The sequence below is a fragment of the Pleurodeles waltl genome, chromosome 4_1 (assembly GCF_031143425.1).
Source record: "Pleurodeles waltl isolate 20211129_DDA chromosome 4_1, aPleWal1.hap1.20221129, whole genome shotgun sequence".
Classification (NCBI taxonomy): domain Eukaryota; kingdom Metazoa; phylum Chordata; class Amphibia; order Caudata; family Salamandridae; genus Pleurodeles; species Pleurodeles waltl.
Window position 1 is genome coordinate 670,178,245 of NC_090442.1, and position 20,182 is coordinate 670,198,426.

The 20,182-nt window shown below is 42.8% G+C and overlaps 1 protein-coding gene across 4 annotated transcripts in view; it reads right to left on the reverse strand.

The window, feature by feature from the left end:
• Positions 1–20,182, reverse strand: part of MDM1 (Mdm1 nuclear protein) — a 326,554-nt gene that overhangs the window by 126,791 nt on the left and 179,581 nt on the right. For all 4 annotated transcript variants that reach the window (XM_069229178.1, XM_069229176.1, XM_069229175.1 and 1 more), the window contains one exon: positions 16,337–16,436. In XM_069229178.1, coding sequence (XP_069085279.1) covers positions 16,337–16,436 — 100 coding nt within the window. The remainder of the gene's footprint in view (positions 1–16,336; positions 16,437–20,182) is intronic.

The window sequence follows — 20,182 nt, forward strand, 5'->3', positions numbered from 1 at the left end:
CAAGAATTTATGTTGTAATTTGTTGTGTGCCATTTTGTTGTGGTGTGTTCTGGTGTATTTGTGCTGCTGTATTTTTGCTGAATTTGTGCTGAATTATTGAAACATAATTTTGTTGGGTTGTGTTGTAATGTGATCAATGTGTTGTTTTGTTTTGACTTTTTAGTTGTGATGTTCCCCATGGCTAATCGTGTTGTTATGTTGCTCTGTGTATGTAACTGTGTTATGCTCAATTATATACTTTAGATATGTCAACAAATGCTGCTACATTTCCAGCACAAAATATGCTCAAGATTTTAAAGTTTCTGTGAGGGTAGAAATGTTGGCAAAACAGGTCGCAATTAAGCTGTGCCCCTCCTCAAACAGTATGCAACACAATGTCTCTTCCTCTGTATTAGAAGTCTCTGCATGCTGCTTAGCTGGAGGAAGAGGAGATGCTTTAATCGGAGTTCCATGCTGAAGGGTAAGGAAAGCCCCTGTTTGAACAGAGGCTGGAAGGAGGCGGACTGGCACTGAACTATAATGAGAATCCTGCAGACATCCACAGCTCTATAAAATCGAAAATAATCTGACAACTGAGTCAATGTTATGCCACACTATGGAAATAGACAGGCCACTGAAATTCGGTTCAATACTGTTTAGAGAAAATCTAAATCCAAACTGGTTTTTGGAGTTCTACTAAACCTCCAAAGAGTAAATTCTAGATATATCTTAAAATAATTTATTGGTGTGTAAGTACATATTGGTTTTTGTTGTTTTTATATTCAAACAATAGACGTTCCTGTGTCTTTTTTATTGGTGAATTTCGAAAATTATGAGGATGGGATATGAGTCCATGTGTACAATGCAAGACTGAAAATGAAGTCAAAGATGGGAAGCTGATCACTACTGCATGGGCATTCGGGGTTTTTCGAGGAGGGGAGTGCAATTATTCCACTATTGAGATGTAAGCCATAGATGTTTTTTGGCCTATAAGGAGGTTTGAGCAGCTTCTGTAGGAACCTAGGTACATTTGGATCAAATGCCTTTGAAATAAATGTTTAATACAAAAGTGTTAGATGAAGTTTCTCCCACAATTTGCAAACAGACTGTTATGTTGCAAGATTTCCACTTCTCCTCAATACGGCAGCAGATGTTCTCTCAAGGATGGTTAGAGCTGAAACTCATGAAAGTAAGGTGAAGGATGAATGGTGGTCAAATGAAAGTGTCAAGGTCAAGGTCTGTTTAGTTACAGATGGGTGTGTTACCCAGCAGGAATGGTTAGACTAATTATGTAGGGATGAGACAAATTGTGTGTGCACATGGATGCAAAATGGTAAGCTAGAGAAAATGGATTGGAAATGGTCAAATACTGTGTTAGCAGGATTTGATAAGGTGAGACAAGAATTGTCTTTGTAAGCTGGCTTATTGTTGAGAGGGTTAAGATTACTTCCACCATCAGATATGGGAATAAAACATACTGAGTTTGCTAATAGTGGCTATCAGGGTATATGCAAAACTTAGGAGAGGTTGAGAAGTTGCTATTGGTGGCCAGAGATGGATTTACAAGTTAGGAGAATTTTACGAGAGTTTCACAACTGTAATTTGACTGAAAACGCCAAGAAAGTCAGAATGCGTCCTCTCTAGGAGGGGTGGCTATTTTAGACTGCGGTGTGAGCCTGGGAGTTGCTGGAGGTGGAGGTATATTCCTTGGTGTACCAGGAGAGGAAGGAAGAGGCGGCTGCGCCTCAGATGCGGTTGGAAACCTCCTCTTATAATCCTGTAACACAGACTGCAAGTCTTGAATTAAAGAGGCAGGCATTTGCACAGTGTCTCTTGGCTGATGTAAAGGTTCATAATAGCATCTTTGATAAGTATAATAAGATTGATACTGTTGTTCATACTCATCCTCATCTTCCTCCTCCTGATACTTGACATGTAACTGAGATGGGCTGTGTGCATCACCGAACGGCCCTTCATCTGACTCCTCCCAGTCTAGCAGATGACTAGGAAGTAAGGTTTTTACCTTACTTGGTGATGTACCTGCCGGGTAAACAGTCGACCTAGACAGCATGGTAATTTTCACTGTGGCTCGAAAGTCGAGAGATTCAGAGGAAATGGGGATCACGCTGCCTTGACTGACAGAAACTAGTGGCACCGTCGACGACGATGGGTCCGTCGACAGAGTTGGCGGCGTCGACAATTTTTCCGCCAGCAACGGTCTCGTTGACGGTGGTGTCGTCGACGAGAGTACAATGCTCTTGTCTACAATGGTGTCGATAACGGTGTCCTTGCCGTCGATGTTCTCGTCGATGTACCCTTCAACGACGAGGTCTTTTCTGGATCAACTCTCGTCGACGGCCCCAATGATGGATGCGACTTCCTGAAGAAATTGGAGCTTTTAGAAAAGACGTCGACGTAGTCGTAGACGGTCTCGTCGACGAGACGGTGACTGTGGAAACAGGCTGTGTCGTCATCGACTTGAATTTAAGAGAAACTTTTCTAGAAGTGGAAGACACTAAAAAAGGAGAACGGTGACGGGACTCCTTTTTGTGACAAGGAGAGGATGGCTCAGATTAAATTGAGATTTGTATGTTCTTGGCACCCTCCTTATGGTGTGTCTTGTGGTGTTTTCTGGATTTCTTAGCCTGCTTTTGAATCACTCTCCTCACCAGAAGTACAGGATGTAGCCTGTAATCATATTAACAGTCTTCCTTCTCTGTCTCAATGCGTCTTCGCAGAGAAGGTGCAGCATATCTTACAGTCTTTTACATGATGTACAGGATGCAAGCAATATAAACAGTCCTTATGTGGATCATCCTCATGCAGCCTCTTCTTGCCACAGGTCTTACAAGGGCGGAAAAGGCTTTTCTAGAAGAATCAGACATTTTCTGAAGAAAAAATTGTACTGAGAGGAAAAAACTGAGCAGAGCTCAGGGAGAGTCCCTTCACATGACGTGCGGTAGAAAATCTGAGAGAATGAGCCTCTCGGGGGAATATTCTAGAGGGTGCTGAAGCCTGATTGGTCATAAGTCAAGTTTGGTTCTTTTTTACAAAAGGACATGGATAGGCTATGTGTGTGATTTTGTTAGCATTATAGCCTATGGAAAGTTTTTACTCACTGCTTTTTTCATGTACCGTGGGACTCCAACTTCGACGACGGGGATGATTCAAGCATGTGAATTTATGAAAGATCCAATACTGGATAAATGTATTTTGACAAAAGTAGAGCTGTAAGTAAAACTGAAAGTCAAGTAAGGGATATAGTGATAACGTTTCTAAAAGTTTTGTAGGACAGTCAAAGTTTAGTTCTCCTCTTCAGACAGACCTATTTGGAATTTGAATGGAATTCCTATGGACAAGAAGAAATTATGGTAGGTACTCAAACTATTTATAGTCATTTGTTTTCTTTCCATTTGTTTTCTGTGTTCCTATTTTACGTGTTGCTACAGTCATTTTTGTCTTATTTAGAAAAGGGGAGTGTGTGATGTCTATGTACGAGTATGTGTATTATAGTTAGCTTCCTAGCCTTTCTTCTAGAATTATTTGTTAAGGTTGCATCAGAAAATATATTTAGTTGTGTGGAAACATTCCATAGGAGGTTGAGTTAGATATTGCTGGATGGTGAATGCAGTTCCTTGTCCTGGAATAAACATACCATTATTTAGTACAATGGATATTCTCTGGACCCACATTTTATTCTTGAGAGGATACCACTGATGTCTTTTCTCTGGTGTAACAAATAAGAGGCTTCTGCATGGACAGAGCTCTTTTGACGTTGGAGAATCTCAAAATGCAATAGTCTATCCAACTGGCAATAGTGCATTTACCTCCTTTGTTGCCTGCAATAGACCATTATATCTGACAAACATGCCCGAATATCTGAAATGTTTTGATATTTCCAGGTAAAACTTTAAAAGTCTTGAGACAGGTTGCATTGTTTCTGTTTCTCCAGATGAAGAAGAATGAATTGTAAGGCAAAGCATAAGAAGGGTACTTTCTTGATTTAAATGACATTCCATTAATATCTTTCTAATGAAGAAAAAATGAATCTGTAAGATAATCATGGTGTTGCAGAAAACAAGTACAGGACTCCTGAAAAGAAAGAGCTTGACGTTTCACTGCCCTTATGGTACAGCAGACCACCATCAAAAAGGCAGTCTTCAAGGTCAGTATGCCTATGTTACAGACGTCCATAAGCTAATATGCTTCATGCATGCATAAAGCCAGAATTAAATTCAAGTCCCACACAGGGTAAGAAGTCTCTGGAAGAGGATAGAGAAGGAAAAGGTTGCCAAAATGACATCTCCCAGTAGCATTTCTCAAAGAAAACAATCCAAAAAGTGTATCTAAGTATGGAGTAATGACTGCAAATACATGCTTTAAGGATATGAAAATCAAAACATCATTTAAAGATTCCCAAAATATGCAGGCTTTACATTTTTAGAAAGCAGGTTCTGAAGTTCAATAACAACAGGGGGGAGGGTGAAGAACGAGCCGTCTAAATGGAACTAGAGAGCCTTGAAACATGACAAAGCAACAGAAAATTGTTCTAGAAGAAAAAGAGTTTTGTGGATCATACTTGGTAACACCAGTAATAAGATTCTAGATTTGCCCTGGACTAAAGGACCTCCTAAAAGATATGTAGAGGTTTTTTAGAAAATGTTGCAAATGTAGGCAATTGGGCTGTTCTTTTTGGAAGAAGTCATTACTGGGTTCACACAGGCATAGGCATTCATTAGTGAGTTTGGACCATTTTCTGTGTATAAGATGGATAAAGATAAATAGCCAGGAATACAGTCTATGATTCTTTTTGATCAAGGTATAATATACAATGGTCAATGTTATATTACAGTTATGGGGTAGATGTCTTTTAACTCTAACATGACAGATAAAGAAGGTGAAGATGTCAACTGAGTCAAAATTTAATTTTGTCTTAGGGAATATTCCCTTTTGTACTGAAAAATGAGAACTTGGCCACATCTAAGCTTTGATTAATAGCTTTATATGGACTTTTGGTTGGGGATATGGGTGCTTGCAAATCATGGCAGATATGCATATCCAAAGCAGCAAGGAAGGGGAGTTGAGCACTCCAAGACATGCATCTCTATTTCAGGCTGACATATATTAAACAGGTTAGAGTGCTGAATGCTAGTTTGGCTGAGACACAAATGAAAAATTGCCTTGAGTCCATGATACACCCGTCATCAAGGAAGGGTATCTGTATAAGTTCTTAGCAGTGAAAAACTTAAAGCAGTTGCAATCGAAGATCTTGCAAGCATTATGGTGTGACATTAAAATGAAAGGTGGATCTCATACTATAGCCTTTAACATCCAGCCACTTCAAAATGTCTAAACAATAGCACTGTAGACCACTGGAAATGCATTGCTACTAGTTACCAGGGAGGCACACACTGCACAACAGTAAAGTTTAATAATGAGGGAAGGATAATCAGAGGACAAGAAATAGAGTCTCCAAGTTCAAATGCAGCGTGTGTGTCTAACAGGCCTTGTTGGATCGCCCAGACCACTGTAGGTGTTCAAGGAGAAACTGAAAAAGAACACTTGTTGGATAATGAAGTGTCAAGGTGGTACTGTTTGCCGGTGAGGAATACAAGGTAAGTAGGCAAAGAGGGTGTTGGAGAGATGCATCTTAACAATGGAGATTATGAGTTTATGCTAAGTAACTCTTGATTACATACACAATATTTTCAAACCTTACGCGTAATCTTTTTTTTACATTATACATAGTTTCAAAGTTCAAAGCCTTCCAAATGCCAAAAATTGACCTATATATGTTTGCCACGTGCCCAGCTCTTCAAGATTACTGGTAGATGTTAGTAAACTTATTTCAGAAGTATTAGAAGAGAACATAAAGTTCAGTGAAACATTTGTTGCCTTTTTGTGGGTTTCTCCACACAGACAGTGGAGAAACATGTATTAGTTATCTACTGCTACTCCCCCCAAAAAAACAATATAAGCAACTTGGCCTAATGCTCAAGGTTGCATACAGTGTGCTCCTAAAACCTCAATGCCCAATTAGAACAGGGTTAAGAACGAGTTAGGAGGACTATGACATCCAGTAACAAGCATCTGCAAACCAATAGGTCTCGCATTTGCTTGAGTTAGAGCTACTGTTGTTGTAAATGCATAACTGGACTTTTATTGCCACATAAATTGGTCAACCCTGGTCCTCTTTGCCACATAATTCCAGTGGCCCGGCATATAACTAAAGCACTTCCATTTACTGTAGAGAGTCTTGCCCTGATGACCTTGAACATTTATTAGACTGTTTTTAGTACTGTTTTCTTGTAATTTATTTTTAATGCGGGTGATGTGTGAGGGACTGTTACAGACATTTTCAGATAAATATTCTGAATGGTTTCATGCAGCATCCATAAAAAGGTTCCTTAAGACCAAAACAGGAGAAGAAATGGGAGGGTGTCACTGAGGTTATTTGCAGTAATATTAGTGAGATGCTGCTTTGTTACAAATATTGAAAAACACACATCACTATCCCTGAATATTAGATGTAAAACATTAGGAATTTGGACGAATGTACCTGTGCATTGTCAGTGACCTGGCCAAAAAAGCTGAGAAAGAGCTAGGACTGGATCATAAATTCATATCTGTTATGAACAGGGGCCCCCAAAATACATTTGGACCATGGCCCCCAAAATTCTTAAGAAGCCCCAAAGGAGAACTAGGGCAGACATATGATAAATGTGGTTGCACAAATAGGGAAATGGATTAGGCTGCAGTTGTCAGCACCTGGGAGAGTAAATCCTACGAAGATGGTTCTTCTCCTGAAAAGCGTTTGCTAAAAAGTTTACAGCAGACGTGGCGCTTTACATGGGGCAAAATTGAGTCATGATGGCTGACATCTCCTCGCTGCTGTTACTAAGAAGAAGTTGGAACTGGAGGAGTAGCTTTTAATCAATGTGACAAGTGCTAATCTGTGTAAACACACTTTTTCATCCCACGCTTTCAGTGGCTGAAACATACTCTTATATGGTAAGCAGGGTGCAGTAGAAGGGCTTAAGTGGCAGCAGAAAGAGAGAGGAATGTGGATTTGTAGGTACAGTAAGTGGGATAAAGCACATTAATTTGTAAAATGACCAACATTTTTTAAGTCTTTCCAAACAGAGAGAGAGAGAGGGGGTTATTCTAACTTTGGAGGAGGTGTTAATCCGTCCCAAAAGTGACGGAAAAGTGACGGATTTACCACCAGCCGTATTACGAGTCCATTATATCCTATGGAACTCGGAATACGGCTGGTGGTATATCCGTCACTTTACCGTCACTTTTGGGACGGTTTAACACTCCTCCAAAGTTAGAATAACCCCCAGAGTGTGGACACGTTTTTGCCTGTGTGTAAACATTCCCAGTGAAATTCGACAGACACCGCACCATACCTGACTGAAAGCACCTTTCACAAAAGATGACAAGGTATACATTTTAAAGCGACTTCAATTCTTGGTGCTGGATGACTTATGGCTTAAAATCTTCTCCAAAATCATTGCAGTTACTTTGCAGTTTTATATTGCGCAAACCTGACCAGCAGGCATTGAATCGCTTTACAGGAGCACCAATTATATTACACAAGTGGAGATTCATTTTTTTGGTGGGCACAGGGAGATTTAGTGAATTGCCCAGAATCAGGGGATGGTGAACCAACACCGATACTGGAACCTTTGGCGCTACACCACATTTGAGACATCTGTTGATAGAGAGCATTAAGTACAGGGAGAACGTTTTGGATAGCATGGACCAAAAGAATAAGTTACTTACCTTCGGTGACGCTTATTCAGGTGGATACATTAACTACCTGTGGATTCCTCACCTAAAAAATTCTCCCCTTGCGCCAGCTTAGACGGAAATTTTCTCTAGCTCTGCACGTCGACGATGACGTCACAATTTCCCGACTCCACGCGACTCCGTATGACGTCATCCAGGCAATAAGAAGCCCTCGTCGACGTGCAGACGTCAGTTATCACCTTTTTTTACATGCCTTAGAGGCGAACAGGTGAACATTGACCTTGAAGAGAACATAATCACATCAAATGAAGTGAAAATGCAACATTTATTACAATAAAAATAATAAGAAAATAACAGCAATAACTGTTCCATATGAAACCACATATGTCAGGCAAATCCAATCATGTGTACTTGAATTATCAAAACCAGAGAAAGAATTACATATATACATGCTATAACTATATACATGAAACCGGTATATATATATATATATATATATATATATATATATATATATACATATATACATACATACAGACACACACAAGACAATGGTGCTCACCCACGGATTTCGTGGAACGAACAGTCAGGCAAGGGGGAGGCGGGTGGGACCGTGAGGAATCCACAGGTAGTTAATGTATGCACCAGAAAAAGCGTCACCGAAGGTAAGTAACTTATTCTTCTGATGGATACACCTACCTGTGGATTCTTCACCTAAAGAATAGAGTCCCAAAGCAGTACTACCTCCGGAGGTGGGTGCCTGAATGGCGAGCGAGCAAAATGGCCATCCCTCCTAACCTCAGAATCCAAACAATAATGTTTGACAAAAGTATGGAGGGATGCCCAAGTTGCCGCCTTGCAGATGTCAACCACAGGAACACCCCTAGCTAAAGCCGAAGAAGCAGCCTTAGCTCTGGTGGAATGAGCACGAAGCCCCACAGGTGCTTCTTTCTTCGCCAAGGAATAACAAAGTTTAATACAGAGAATGACCCACCTGGATAGCGTTCTCTTGTGGACTGCTCTGCCTTTCCTCTTCCCCATCCAACGAAGAGCTGATCATCTTGCCTGAACTCCCTCGTCCTGTCGACAAAGAAGCTCAATGCTCTTTGTGGATCCAGTCGGTGGAGCTTCTCTTCCTCCTTGGATGGATGAGGCGGAGGGTAAAAGGAAGAGAGAGTAATAGATTGCCCCAAGTGAAAGGGTGTAGAAACCTTCGGGAGGAAAGCCGCCTTGGTCCTTAACACCACTTTGTCTCTAAAGAAGGAAAGGTATGGAGACTCTACATTAGGAGCCTGAAGCTCACTCACTTTTCTGGCCGATGTTATGGCTACCAGAAATACGGTCTTAAAGACTAGCAAACGCAAAGCACAAGAATGCATTGGTTCAAATGGCGATCCCATTAGAAATGTTAATACCAAGTTAAGATCCCACTGTGGCATAATAAACAGTGTGGGCGGAAACCTATTAGTGAGACCCTTAACGAACCTCAAAACAAGTGGAGATTTAAACAAGGAAGGTTGATCTGAGAGGCACAGAAAAGCCAACAGTGCTGATAAATAGCCCTTAACTGTGGCAACTGCACAACCCTTCTGTGCCAAGGAAAGAGCAAATAATAATATATCAGACAAGTGAGCCTTTAAGGGATCAATTCGGTTCTCTCCACACCAACGTACAAATTTAGCCCACCTACTTGCATAGATCGATTTGGTGGAGTGTCGCCTGGCCAATAAAATAACATCCACCACTTCCAGTGGGAGAGAAAAAGCACTCAGATTGCCTCGTTCAATCTCCAGGCATGAAGGTGCAGACTCTGGAGGTGGGGGTGTAGAATCTGCCCCTGCGACTGCGAGAGGAGGTCCACCCTGTAAGGGAGATGGAGCGGAGGGCACAGAGAGAGTTGGAGGAGGTCTGTATACCACACCCTTCTTGGCCTATCCGGGGCGATCAAGATGACCTGGGCCCGGTCTTGGCGGATTTTCCTCAGAACTCGAGGAATCAGGGGTATGGGAGGAAACGCGTAAAGCAACTGACCCTTCCAGGACATCTGAAAAACATCCCCCAAAGCTCTTTGTACCAGATACTGGAGGCTGCAAAACAACGGGCACTGTGCGTTCTACTGAGTAGCAAACAGATCTATCTGTGGACACCCCCACATCTGGAAGATGTAAAGATCAAGATCCGGATGAAGGCGCCACTCGTGGTCGACCGAGCTGCATAGACTGAGAACATGTGCACTTACATTCAGAACCCCGGCCAAATGATTTGCTACCAAGCAAATCTTGTGGTCCTGAAGACAGGACCAGAGTTGAAGAGCTTCTCTGCAAAGAAGGTACGACCCCACTCCTCCCTGCTTCTTTATACACCACATTGCGGTAGTGTTGTCCATCAGGACCTGGACTGACTGACCGCGAATGGAAGGGAGAAAGGCCTTGAGAGCTAGACGAACTGCCCGCAATTCCAACAGATTGATGTGAAACCTCTGTTCCACTGGAGACCAAAGGCCTTTGACCTCCACGTCCCCCAGATGAGCTCCCCACCCTAGAGTGGAAGCATTCGTTACAACGGTGGCCACTGGCGGAGGCAGCGAGAATGGCCTTCCTTGCGACAGGTTGCCGACCGCAGCCCACCACTGAAGATCCACGGCAGTGTCTCTGGAGATCGTGATCGAATCCTCGAGATCTCCTTTGTGCTGAAACCACTGCCTGTGGACGCACCACTGAACAGCCCTCATGTGCCAGAGTGCATGAGTGACCAGCAGTATGCAAGAAGCAAACAGACCGAGCAGACGAAGGACCTTGAGGACTGGAACTACCGCTCCATTTCGAAACATTGGAATCAACCCCTGAATGTCCTGAACCCGCTGGGGCGGAGGAAAGGCCCGATTCAAAGTTGTGTCCAGTACTGCCCCTATGAACAGGAGGCGTTGCGAGGGCTCCAGGTGAGATTTGGGCACATTGATCGAAAAACCCAGGTCGAACAACAACTGAGTTATTGACTGCAGGTGACGCCGCACGAGCCCTGGAGTCTTGGCTTTGATCAACCAATCGTCCAGACAGGGAAACACCGCTATCCCTCTTCTTCTGAACTCTGCCGCAACCACCGTCATCACCTTTGTGAAGACTCAAGGTGCTGAAGTAAGACCAAACAGAAAGACCGCAAACTGATAATGCTGCGACCCCACCACAAATCGGAGATACTTACTGTGCGATTTGAGGATCGGAATATGGAAGTACGCATCCTGCAAATCGACAGACACCTTCCAATCTCCTTCATTCAACGTCAAAAGAACCTGTGAAAGGGTCAGCATTTTGAACTTTTCCTGCCTGAGGAACCAATTCAAAATCCTCAAGTCCAGAATTGGTCTCAACCGACCATCTTTTTTTGGGATCAGGAAGTATCTTGAATAACAGCCCTGAACCCTCTCCTGCTCCGGAACCAACTCCACTGCGCCTTTTGTCAATAGGGATAACACCTCCTGTTGCAGTAACAGAAGATGGTCTTCCGTACAGAAGGATGAGCGGGAGGGAAGGGAGGAGGGAACTCCCGAAAGGGAAGAGCGTACCCCTTCGTCACAATGTCGATGACCCAAGAGTCTGATGTTATAAACTCCCACATTGGAAGAAATTGGGCGAGTCTCCCCCCTACCGGAGACATGTGAACAGGGAGTGGTGGAGGACTAAGGCTGCTTTCTCTGCTGCACCCCTCCTGAGGATGAGGAAGAGGCAGAGTGCTGCTGGGTGGCTCCTCTTGTACGTACTCTGCCCCTGCCCCTGAAGGATCTGCAAGGCAGGGAGCCTGCAGATTGTTGTGGTGCCTGGAACCTACCACGAAAGGAGGAGCCACGTCCAAAACCCCTAAACTTCCTATATGACCTAAAGGTAGAGGAAGTGGCTGCCTGAAGTCCCAACGACCTCGCAGTGGCTCTGCTCTCTTTGAAACGCTCAAGAGCAGATTCTTCTTTTGTCCCAAAGAGTTTTTCCCCATCAAAAGGCAGGTCCAGAAGAGTTGCTTGTACATCCGAAGAGAAGCCTGATGAACGCAGCCAAGCCTGACGCCTCGACATTATGGATGTACCCATAGCCCTTGCCACGGAGTCTGAGGTGTCCAACCCAGACTGAATCACCTGGGTCGCCGCTGCCTGAGCATCCGTTAACAGATGCAACATCTCTTGTGGCAAGCTAGGATGACCTTTCACCTCCTCCATAAGGGCATGAATGTAACGCCCCAAAATGCAAGTTGCATTGGTCGACTTCACATCCATACTGCATGAAGAAAAGGCCTTCTTTGATGCGTGGTCTATTTTCTTAGACTCCCTGTCCGCAGGGGTCCCGGGGAACGAACCAGGGGCTGACCGGGAGGAACACGATGCCTGAACAACCAAACTCTCCGGAGTTGGATGTTTGGAGAGGAAGTCCGGGTCACCTGGAGCCGCACAATAGCTCCTTGCTACCGCCCTGTTGACAGATGTAGAAGTCACTGGCTTTCTCCAAATGTCTTTGATGGGGTCCAGGAGAGCCTCATTGAAGGGCAAGAGAGGCTCAGCCACTACTGAAGCTAGATGCAGCACTTCAGTCAAAAGGTTCCTTTTCATCTCAGCAGCCGGAAGAGGAAGATCTAAAAAGTCTGCAGACTTCCTTATTACCGCATGAAAAGATGCAGCCTCTTCGGTATACTCCCCAGGGGAAGCCAAATCCCATTCAGGGTAAGTGTCAATCCCACATGCTGTGTCCAAGCCCTGAAAATCACCTGAAGGCTCCAAGATTTCGCCTTCCTCCAGATGCTGTCTGCTATATTCCTCCTCCTCCAGGAAGCGTAATGCTAATGTCCTGGACCGGAGCATGGATTCGAGCCCCGGCATCGATAAGGCGTCGGCTGACGCCGAAGATCTTCGCCGGCGCCGCTCTTCGGACCCATCCGACGCCGGACCCTCCGGCGCCACAGGTAACTTGACTGTGGACTGGATCTGTGGAGAATCCACTGGCGCTGGAGTAGCAGATGTTGTAGGCGTCACAGGTCTCCTGGGCGACACCAAGGGCATCGGCACCGCAGCGGCTCTAGAAGGCAGAAATGGCATGAAGGGTGTTGGCTTGTAAGGAGCCGGAGCACCCAAGTTAAAAGCCAAAGGGCCTGACGGACCTGCATGCCCTCCACCAGGCGCCATGGTGGAAAAGGTATTGAACATAGCATTTAAAAATGCACCAGGATCCGTACCCGGCGCCGGGAAAGCCAGATATGCTTACGGAGTCGGCGCCGGCATAGAAGCCGATGATGGACCAGGCATCTCCTGCTCCGGAGAAGCCGCCGGTTCCTGAAGAGGCTTGACTTCAAACACCGACAAAGGTGAAGTCGGAGAAGCCGGAGTCGTAGGAGGCAGAGGAGTGATGGTCGGGCTAATCTCCTACGTTGGACGGCGCCGAGCTGATGGAGATCTGGATCTGGACCGGCCTCTACTCGATTGGCGCCGAGAGTCGTGACAACGACGAGTCTCTATGGCGACGATGAGTCTTCGAAGATTTCGAAGAAGACTCTCTACGATGTCGCCTTTCCTTCCTCTTCTTGGAACGGGCTAGGAATAATTTAGCCTCTCTCTCTTTAAGTGCTTTAGGGTTCATGCGCTGGCAGGAACTGCATAACTCGACCTCATGGTCGGAACTAAGGCACCATAAACAATTTTCATGGGGGTCAGTGACCAACATCCGACCCCCACACTGGTTACAAGGTTTAAAACCAGATTTTCTTGGCTGCGACATAGTAACTACAGATGCGCAACTGTAGCTCCCTGTTAGCCTCGAAGAAAAAACGTTATTCGAAGGCACGGAAAAAAGGGAACTGACGTCTGCACGTCGACGAGGGCTTCTTATTGCCTGGATGACATCATACGGCGTCGCGTGGAGTCGGGCAATTGTGACGTCATCGTCGACGTGCAGAGCTAGAAGAAATTTCCGTCGAAGCTGGCGCGAGGGGAGAATTCTTTAGGTGAGGAATCCACAGGTAGGTGTATCCATCAGAAAAACACAAGATTAAGTAAAGCATGTGAAATGTAATCAGGAAGAACATGGTTACGTTAACGCTTTTACACTTATAATATGCTGGCCTAAAAAAAACTACAACATTTACTGTTCTAATGTGCACAAACCAGGGAAAGGGTGCAGTACCGCAGGCTGTCCCTAGGTGTCCCTTAAGACTTCTTTTGGCCACATAAGGTACTGCACCCAGCAATCTTGATTTCAACACATCCCCAATGACTTTTAAGCATTGTGCAGAAAAATGAAGCGGGGCGCCCGTTTTGTGAACGGTTTTAAGCTGTGCATTCAGGTTATGAGGGAGGGGAGGCGAGTGATATGGTGTTTTAAAAAAAAAAAAATATGAGGTTGCGCCGAAACTTCATGTAGTGATGTGAAGCGATCTTATGATCAAGTTCGTGGTATATGAAACTTCACAACCTCATTGTTAAAAAAAAAAAAAAACACATCATCCTGGAAAAACCAAACACTGCTAAAGAATGCAAGATTAAGTAAAGCATGGGAAATGTAAGCAAGAACATCATAGTTACGTTAACATTTTTATACTTGGAATATGCTGGCTGCAAAAAGCCTGCAACATTTACTGCTGTAATATGCATGAAGCAGGGAAAGTTCGCAGTACCACAAGCTGTGCCTAGGGACCTCTTTTGGCCCTTATAAGGTACAGCACCCTGCAATGTTCAATTCAACACACCCCCAATAAGTTTCGGGCTCCATGCTGGAAAATGAAGAGTGGCGCCTGTTTTGATAAAAGTTTCATGCTGTGTATTCAGGTTATGAGGGAGGGGAGACAAGAGTAATATGTTGTTTGAAAATAAAAATAAGTACAAGGAGGCGTGATATGTAGCTTCACATACTGATGTAAAGCGCTCTTCCAATCGAGTTTGTGCTATATGTGTAGTTATGAAAAGCTCTCTTCTGATCTAGTTTGCTCTATATGAAACTTCACGTCCTCAAGTATAGTGCTCAGACACCACAAAAAACAGCGGCATGCCCAAAACATGGAAGAAGAAGAAAGAACATATGGCCACGCAGCACAAATCGGCGAGGCAAGAGAAAAAAATTGTACACCACACCAAGCCATATGGCTATTCATGCAATAATCCATGTAACTGGGACATTCTGCAAGGCGGTAACAAAGCAGCCTCAAAGCTGGACAAAAGCGAACCATTTTTATACAAAATCAAGGGAATTTTTTAAAAAGGCAGCAAAAGGAACGAATGAAGTGATGGGCATGAGATGGGCGTGGGTAAAGCCCACAAGTGTAGGTTACAACATGTCGAGAGACAGCGCTTGCGCACTGCCTTGGCTCAATCTAAAAATACGGCGTGGGACAGCGGGCTTCTGGAAAGAGTAAGGAGTTGTGTAAACAACTAGGTCCAATTATCTTCCATAGAAGCTTTCTTGATAACTTAGTGTATAGCTTAATGCTCGTCCTGTTTAAGACTGGAAATTGAATTTTTTTTAAACTGTAAATTAAGAGGCCCAAATATACAAATGTTGAGCTTACGGGAGGTACCTACAATATTGTGTTCAATAAGGACTGTGTCCCAAATGAGGCGATCATATGATAAGAGAGGTGTAAGTCATTCAGCTGTCTCTCTCCATGGAGTGATGAATAATTGAACCTGAGGTGCTGTGAAAACGTTCCTTGCAGGAAGAAAAATGTATAGGGTGTGAAAAGCTCTTGCTATCGGCTTGGGGGTGCCCACTTCAGGAACAGTATCAATGTAATCAATACAAAAAATATTTCAGATTTACTTCATTTTTGCATGCATGCTACCGCAGGAAGCCTCACCTTATGCCTTTGAGATGTACATACACATGCATGCACCGGAGGGTTACCCTCATGAGGGGATTTCTAAAGGATTCTGTATGCAAGAGATGGTCTTCATATGCTGTGCAGATAAATGGATGGAGATGAAAGGTAAAACGATTCTCACTCATTCAAAACCGAAGTAATCTTTTAAAGGGAAATGTTAATTTATGGAGAACAATTTTCTTGTTCTGCCTCTCAGCACAGCCAAATGACAAACACCATGGGAGGCAGAAGAACAGGACAAATATGTACAAATCAATTCTAATATTATTACATAGCTAATCTCACACCGAGAAATAATGATACAGTGGGAATCTGTATTTCTGATGTGCATTGGTCCAGCAAGATTACAAATAATCGCCTGAAAAATAGGTAAGAACCACAGGAACTAATACCCGTGCTCTGACTTCAGCAGGTTCTTTTACTTCCAGGATCTTTTTCAGTATGCATGTTTTTACAGATTTTACCTACTGGAATGTGAGGGAAGAAAACATGCAGTGTGATTTAAACATGCATCAGAATGACTACATGGGTAACTATGGCCTATCAAGAAAGTGTGCTATACACCTCAAGACACAGTACAAGCTTCAGATTTGTGTTATATAGCAGTTTCATGAAGCTGTCTCAGGGTTTCCTGTCTACAGTAATTCATGACATGATATTGTAAAATGAAGAGATAGGTAACACCAGACGACTTAACACAATAGGGATTACCATTACTTTGCAAACATCCATGCTTTCAAATTAAAAGAACACTTACATCATCAGGAACTTGCTGCTTGACACGGATCCAAGACCCATTTCGATATCTGTACTCCCCTGGTGACACAAAGTTTTCTGTGTATTCACTTTTCACCTTCCTTGTATGCAAAAAAAAGTTATACGATAAGTATATTATTCCACTTCTTTCTAACATTAAATATTGGCAGAGGGAAAATCTCCCAGAGCCCACATGGTGACTTTGAATTAGAAAAGGTCTTTTGTGTGTGAACATTTAAATGTAAATGTGGTCGAAAAGCCTGCAGCTCACAACATTACAGTATTTCGAAAAAAAAAAAAATGCTAATCTTAGTGCATACGGACAATCCAACTTGCAAAATACATTTTGCCAGGAGAACACCCCTTCACCTACTGCGTGGCAATTGAATGTACATATGGCTTGCAACCCCAACTGATGTGAACATAGGCTGCTTTAAAAAACATGTATGTAGTAAGTGAATCTAAATGCAGGGATGGAGGTCTGCTGCCTCTCACAGGCCTCTATCCCAACATACAAAGCCTTTAGCAGGGAGTTACAAAAGGACTCCTCAACCATAAATGTTAATGAGGCAAGGGTATTTGTGACTTACTATGAATGGAAATTTCAAGATGTAACTGAATAATAAATCAGTCATATCGTAAAATCATGTGGCGTCACAAAGTAGTTCTGCGTGCAGGAACACTGACTGGTTTGTGATCACACATATACATTTGGGGCCAGATGTAAAAAGCATTTTCTGCAATTGCAATCAGGCCATTTGTGACCACAAAAATGCGTTTTTAAATGTACAAACACCAAATTGTAATTCAGTAACTTGCTACCGAATCACAAGTTGCATTTGCGACCCTATTCCCATTCGATATATGGAAGGGTGTGTTTAGGGCATCCTTTCCAAATACCTAATAGTAGTGGCATGTATTAAAGTCTTGAGACCGAATTCTGGTTGCAAAACATTAATATTTTACCACAAAGGTGGTGGTAACCCGTTTGCAAATGGGAAGGAGTCCTGATGGAACCCCTTCATCTATGACAATGAAAAAAAAACTTTAGAGCAGGCACTGGTCCCATTGACTACTGCCTACTCCTAAAATGATTAAGTTAATCTTTTTTTTTTGAGCATCTAGTATTCTTTTAAGGAAAATGGGCCGCATATAAAATTGGTCTATTTAAAAGAAATCACAGACTTGGTGGTCTGTTGACCATAGCAGGCCACCATTCCTGTGATGGCTATTATTCCTAATCGGTTGTAAGCGTATTCCTACTTCATATCAGGTACGTCAAATTGAAACCCACTATTAAATGCAATGTTTTTAAAAAGACAAGTTGCATACATTAGGACAGCAATTCTCTAATTGTGATTCGCAGAAAATCACAATTTGGAAATCGCTATCCCCAAAGTTAGTAGATCTAGCCAAGGACCTTCATTTCAATTTTTTAGAATGTGAGGGGAGTTGTTCTCCCTCCATTTATTTGTTATGTATAGGTAGGGCTCCTGCAACCTGCCTCTTCCCTTTAGTCCACTTACCCCTTCACCCCCTCCCTTGCTGTTTATTTTTTATCTTTTTGATGTGCTCTCCAATGAAAGACCAATGGAGCATTTATGGTAAGATAGTGTTTTTTAAAGAGTGCAAACATCCGTGAAGGCAACCTGACGGTGATGATAAAGCATAGCAAAAAAGATAACTAACATAGAACAGAGATTAAGTACTGTACGCTACTGCTGAAACAACCAACATTTCAACAGCTAGATGAAGGCCAGCTGGTTTGAGGGAGTGCAGATATATAATGGAGATAGCTGAAAGACCAGTTCAAGGATGCAAAACCTCCATCTTTTATAAATTAACTTTAGGAGGTGCCTGTTAATCCACTACCCCCTGATGCTTAGGAAACTTTACTTGAGCAAAATCTGCATCAGCGTTCATGCTTACTCTGAGCTGAGTATCATCTGAATAGCTCAAAAGAGTCTATAAAATGCAGGTCTCCCTAAAGACTGAATAACATAGGGCTGAGCTAGGAAAGCTTGTGATTGTCCAGTCAGAAGAGACCAAAGTCTCACCCAATACTGGCCTCACCCAACTTGGGGATAAGAATCTTATAAGTCAAGGTATCAAAGGAAGCGATAGCTACAGCAGATTTTAGAAGTGATACAGTACCTAAACCCACAATCAAACTGGGAAAGGGTCAATAGTAGAACTTTCTTGACCTACAAAATGCCCAACTGCATATTCTCCAATATACTGTGGTGAATTATTTTAAGTAGGCCTTCTGTGGCAAGCTCTGAATTAGGTAATGGTACAGTAGAAGGTACAGAACCAGTACCTCAACTCTAGACACAAAGCTGGATTAGCTGGAGTCTTACATATCTATGAAGATGCCTTACAGCAGCAGTGCTACAAGAGGCCTGGGACAATGTTGTGACCATGTTCAAGGTTTTCTGTAAAATGTGCTCACAGTAGCTATGGGGAAGGAGAGATATTGCATGTCAGCCATCTTAATTTTATTGTTTTTTTATTTATGATAGCTCGAAAGTATTGATGTTTCACATTATACACTAGATTGAACAATGTCAAACTAATTAAAGAACTTTGAATGCACACTTGGAGGTTCCTAGCCCCTTACTGTACAAGGAGATGATGGATTAGAGCAATGAGACACATTACTTTTTTTTGCTGGGACAATTAGGTCAAGCGTGTTAATGAGCCAGGAGCTAAAGTTAGAATCCTGACAAACTAGGTCAGTTCCAAGGTTAAGATTCCTTTATAGAGAGCAGATTCGATATTGTACACATTGAGCCTAGTTAGAGTAATTACGCTGAAGTGACTGGACAAATAGAGTTTTACCTGCTTTTAATGGATCCATGTCCAGAAATGTGTGAATTATCACATGTATTTAAAGAATGTTTAAGTTGTGCAGCAAAATTCGAACAGTGGCTGAGTGCAGCTGTACGGGCCATGCTTGGCAGGAAGGGATATGAAATGATGCACATGTGCAAAATCCTGTAACACAACTCTTCAAAAAAACGTGTGTTTTCTAAATAAATAGAAAACATGTATAAATAGGCATGCCTTTATAAACTATTAACCAATCAGATAGCATAGTTGGTTGAAACACTAACAAGAGCAAAGCCAATAAAATAAAAAACAAAAGGCAAGAATGCCCTCATGGTAACAACATTACAACACAGTAAAAGCTTCCTAAGCTCCTTTAAGAACCTTGAAAGATTCCACTATCACATTATGCATATCACCGAGTCTGGCAGCTCACTCACAAACTAAAAATAAATGTAGAACATATACTGTTCGAAATCTCTGTAGCTAACAGCAGGGAGGTAAGTACACCTTTTATAAGTTCATAGAGAGTACCTTTGCAGAAGAACAAGGATTACAGTTGCTATTCTATTTTCACCATGGGATTCTATCTGATATTCATAAAAGGTAGAATAGAGTAGCAAGCTAAGCCAATCAAAAAGGCACAATCAAGGTAAATTTAACTGCTTCGGCAAATAAGTGATGACAAGAAGCCTGAACCCACCAAAGTATCTTGGAGTCTGAATCCAGACACTAATGTTTAGCAAAGACGAGGACAGATCACCAAGTAGCATGTTTACAAATGTATATCTACCTCCTTGACTTCTATGATGAGATTCCATATCGAGCTTAGTTTCTCTAACTTTCTTCTGAGAAAGGCGACAAAAGAGGTCTTTTTTGGCCACATTCCTAACTTTGTGAAGCTTCATGAGCTGCAATAATATCATTCTGATGAGGTTGGCTGATCAGAAGGAGGATGAAGCTTCTGTGGAGCACTTGGGGCTCTCATCATCAAAAGATGGGTAAGCAAAAAATATAC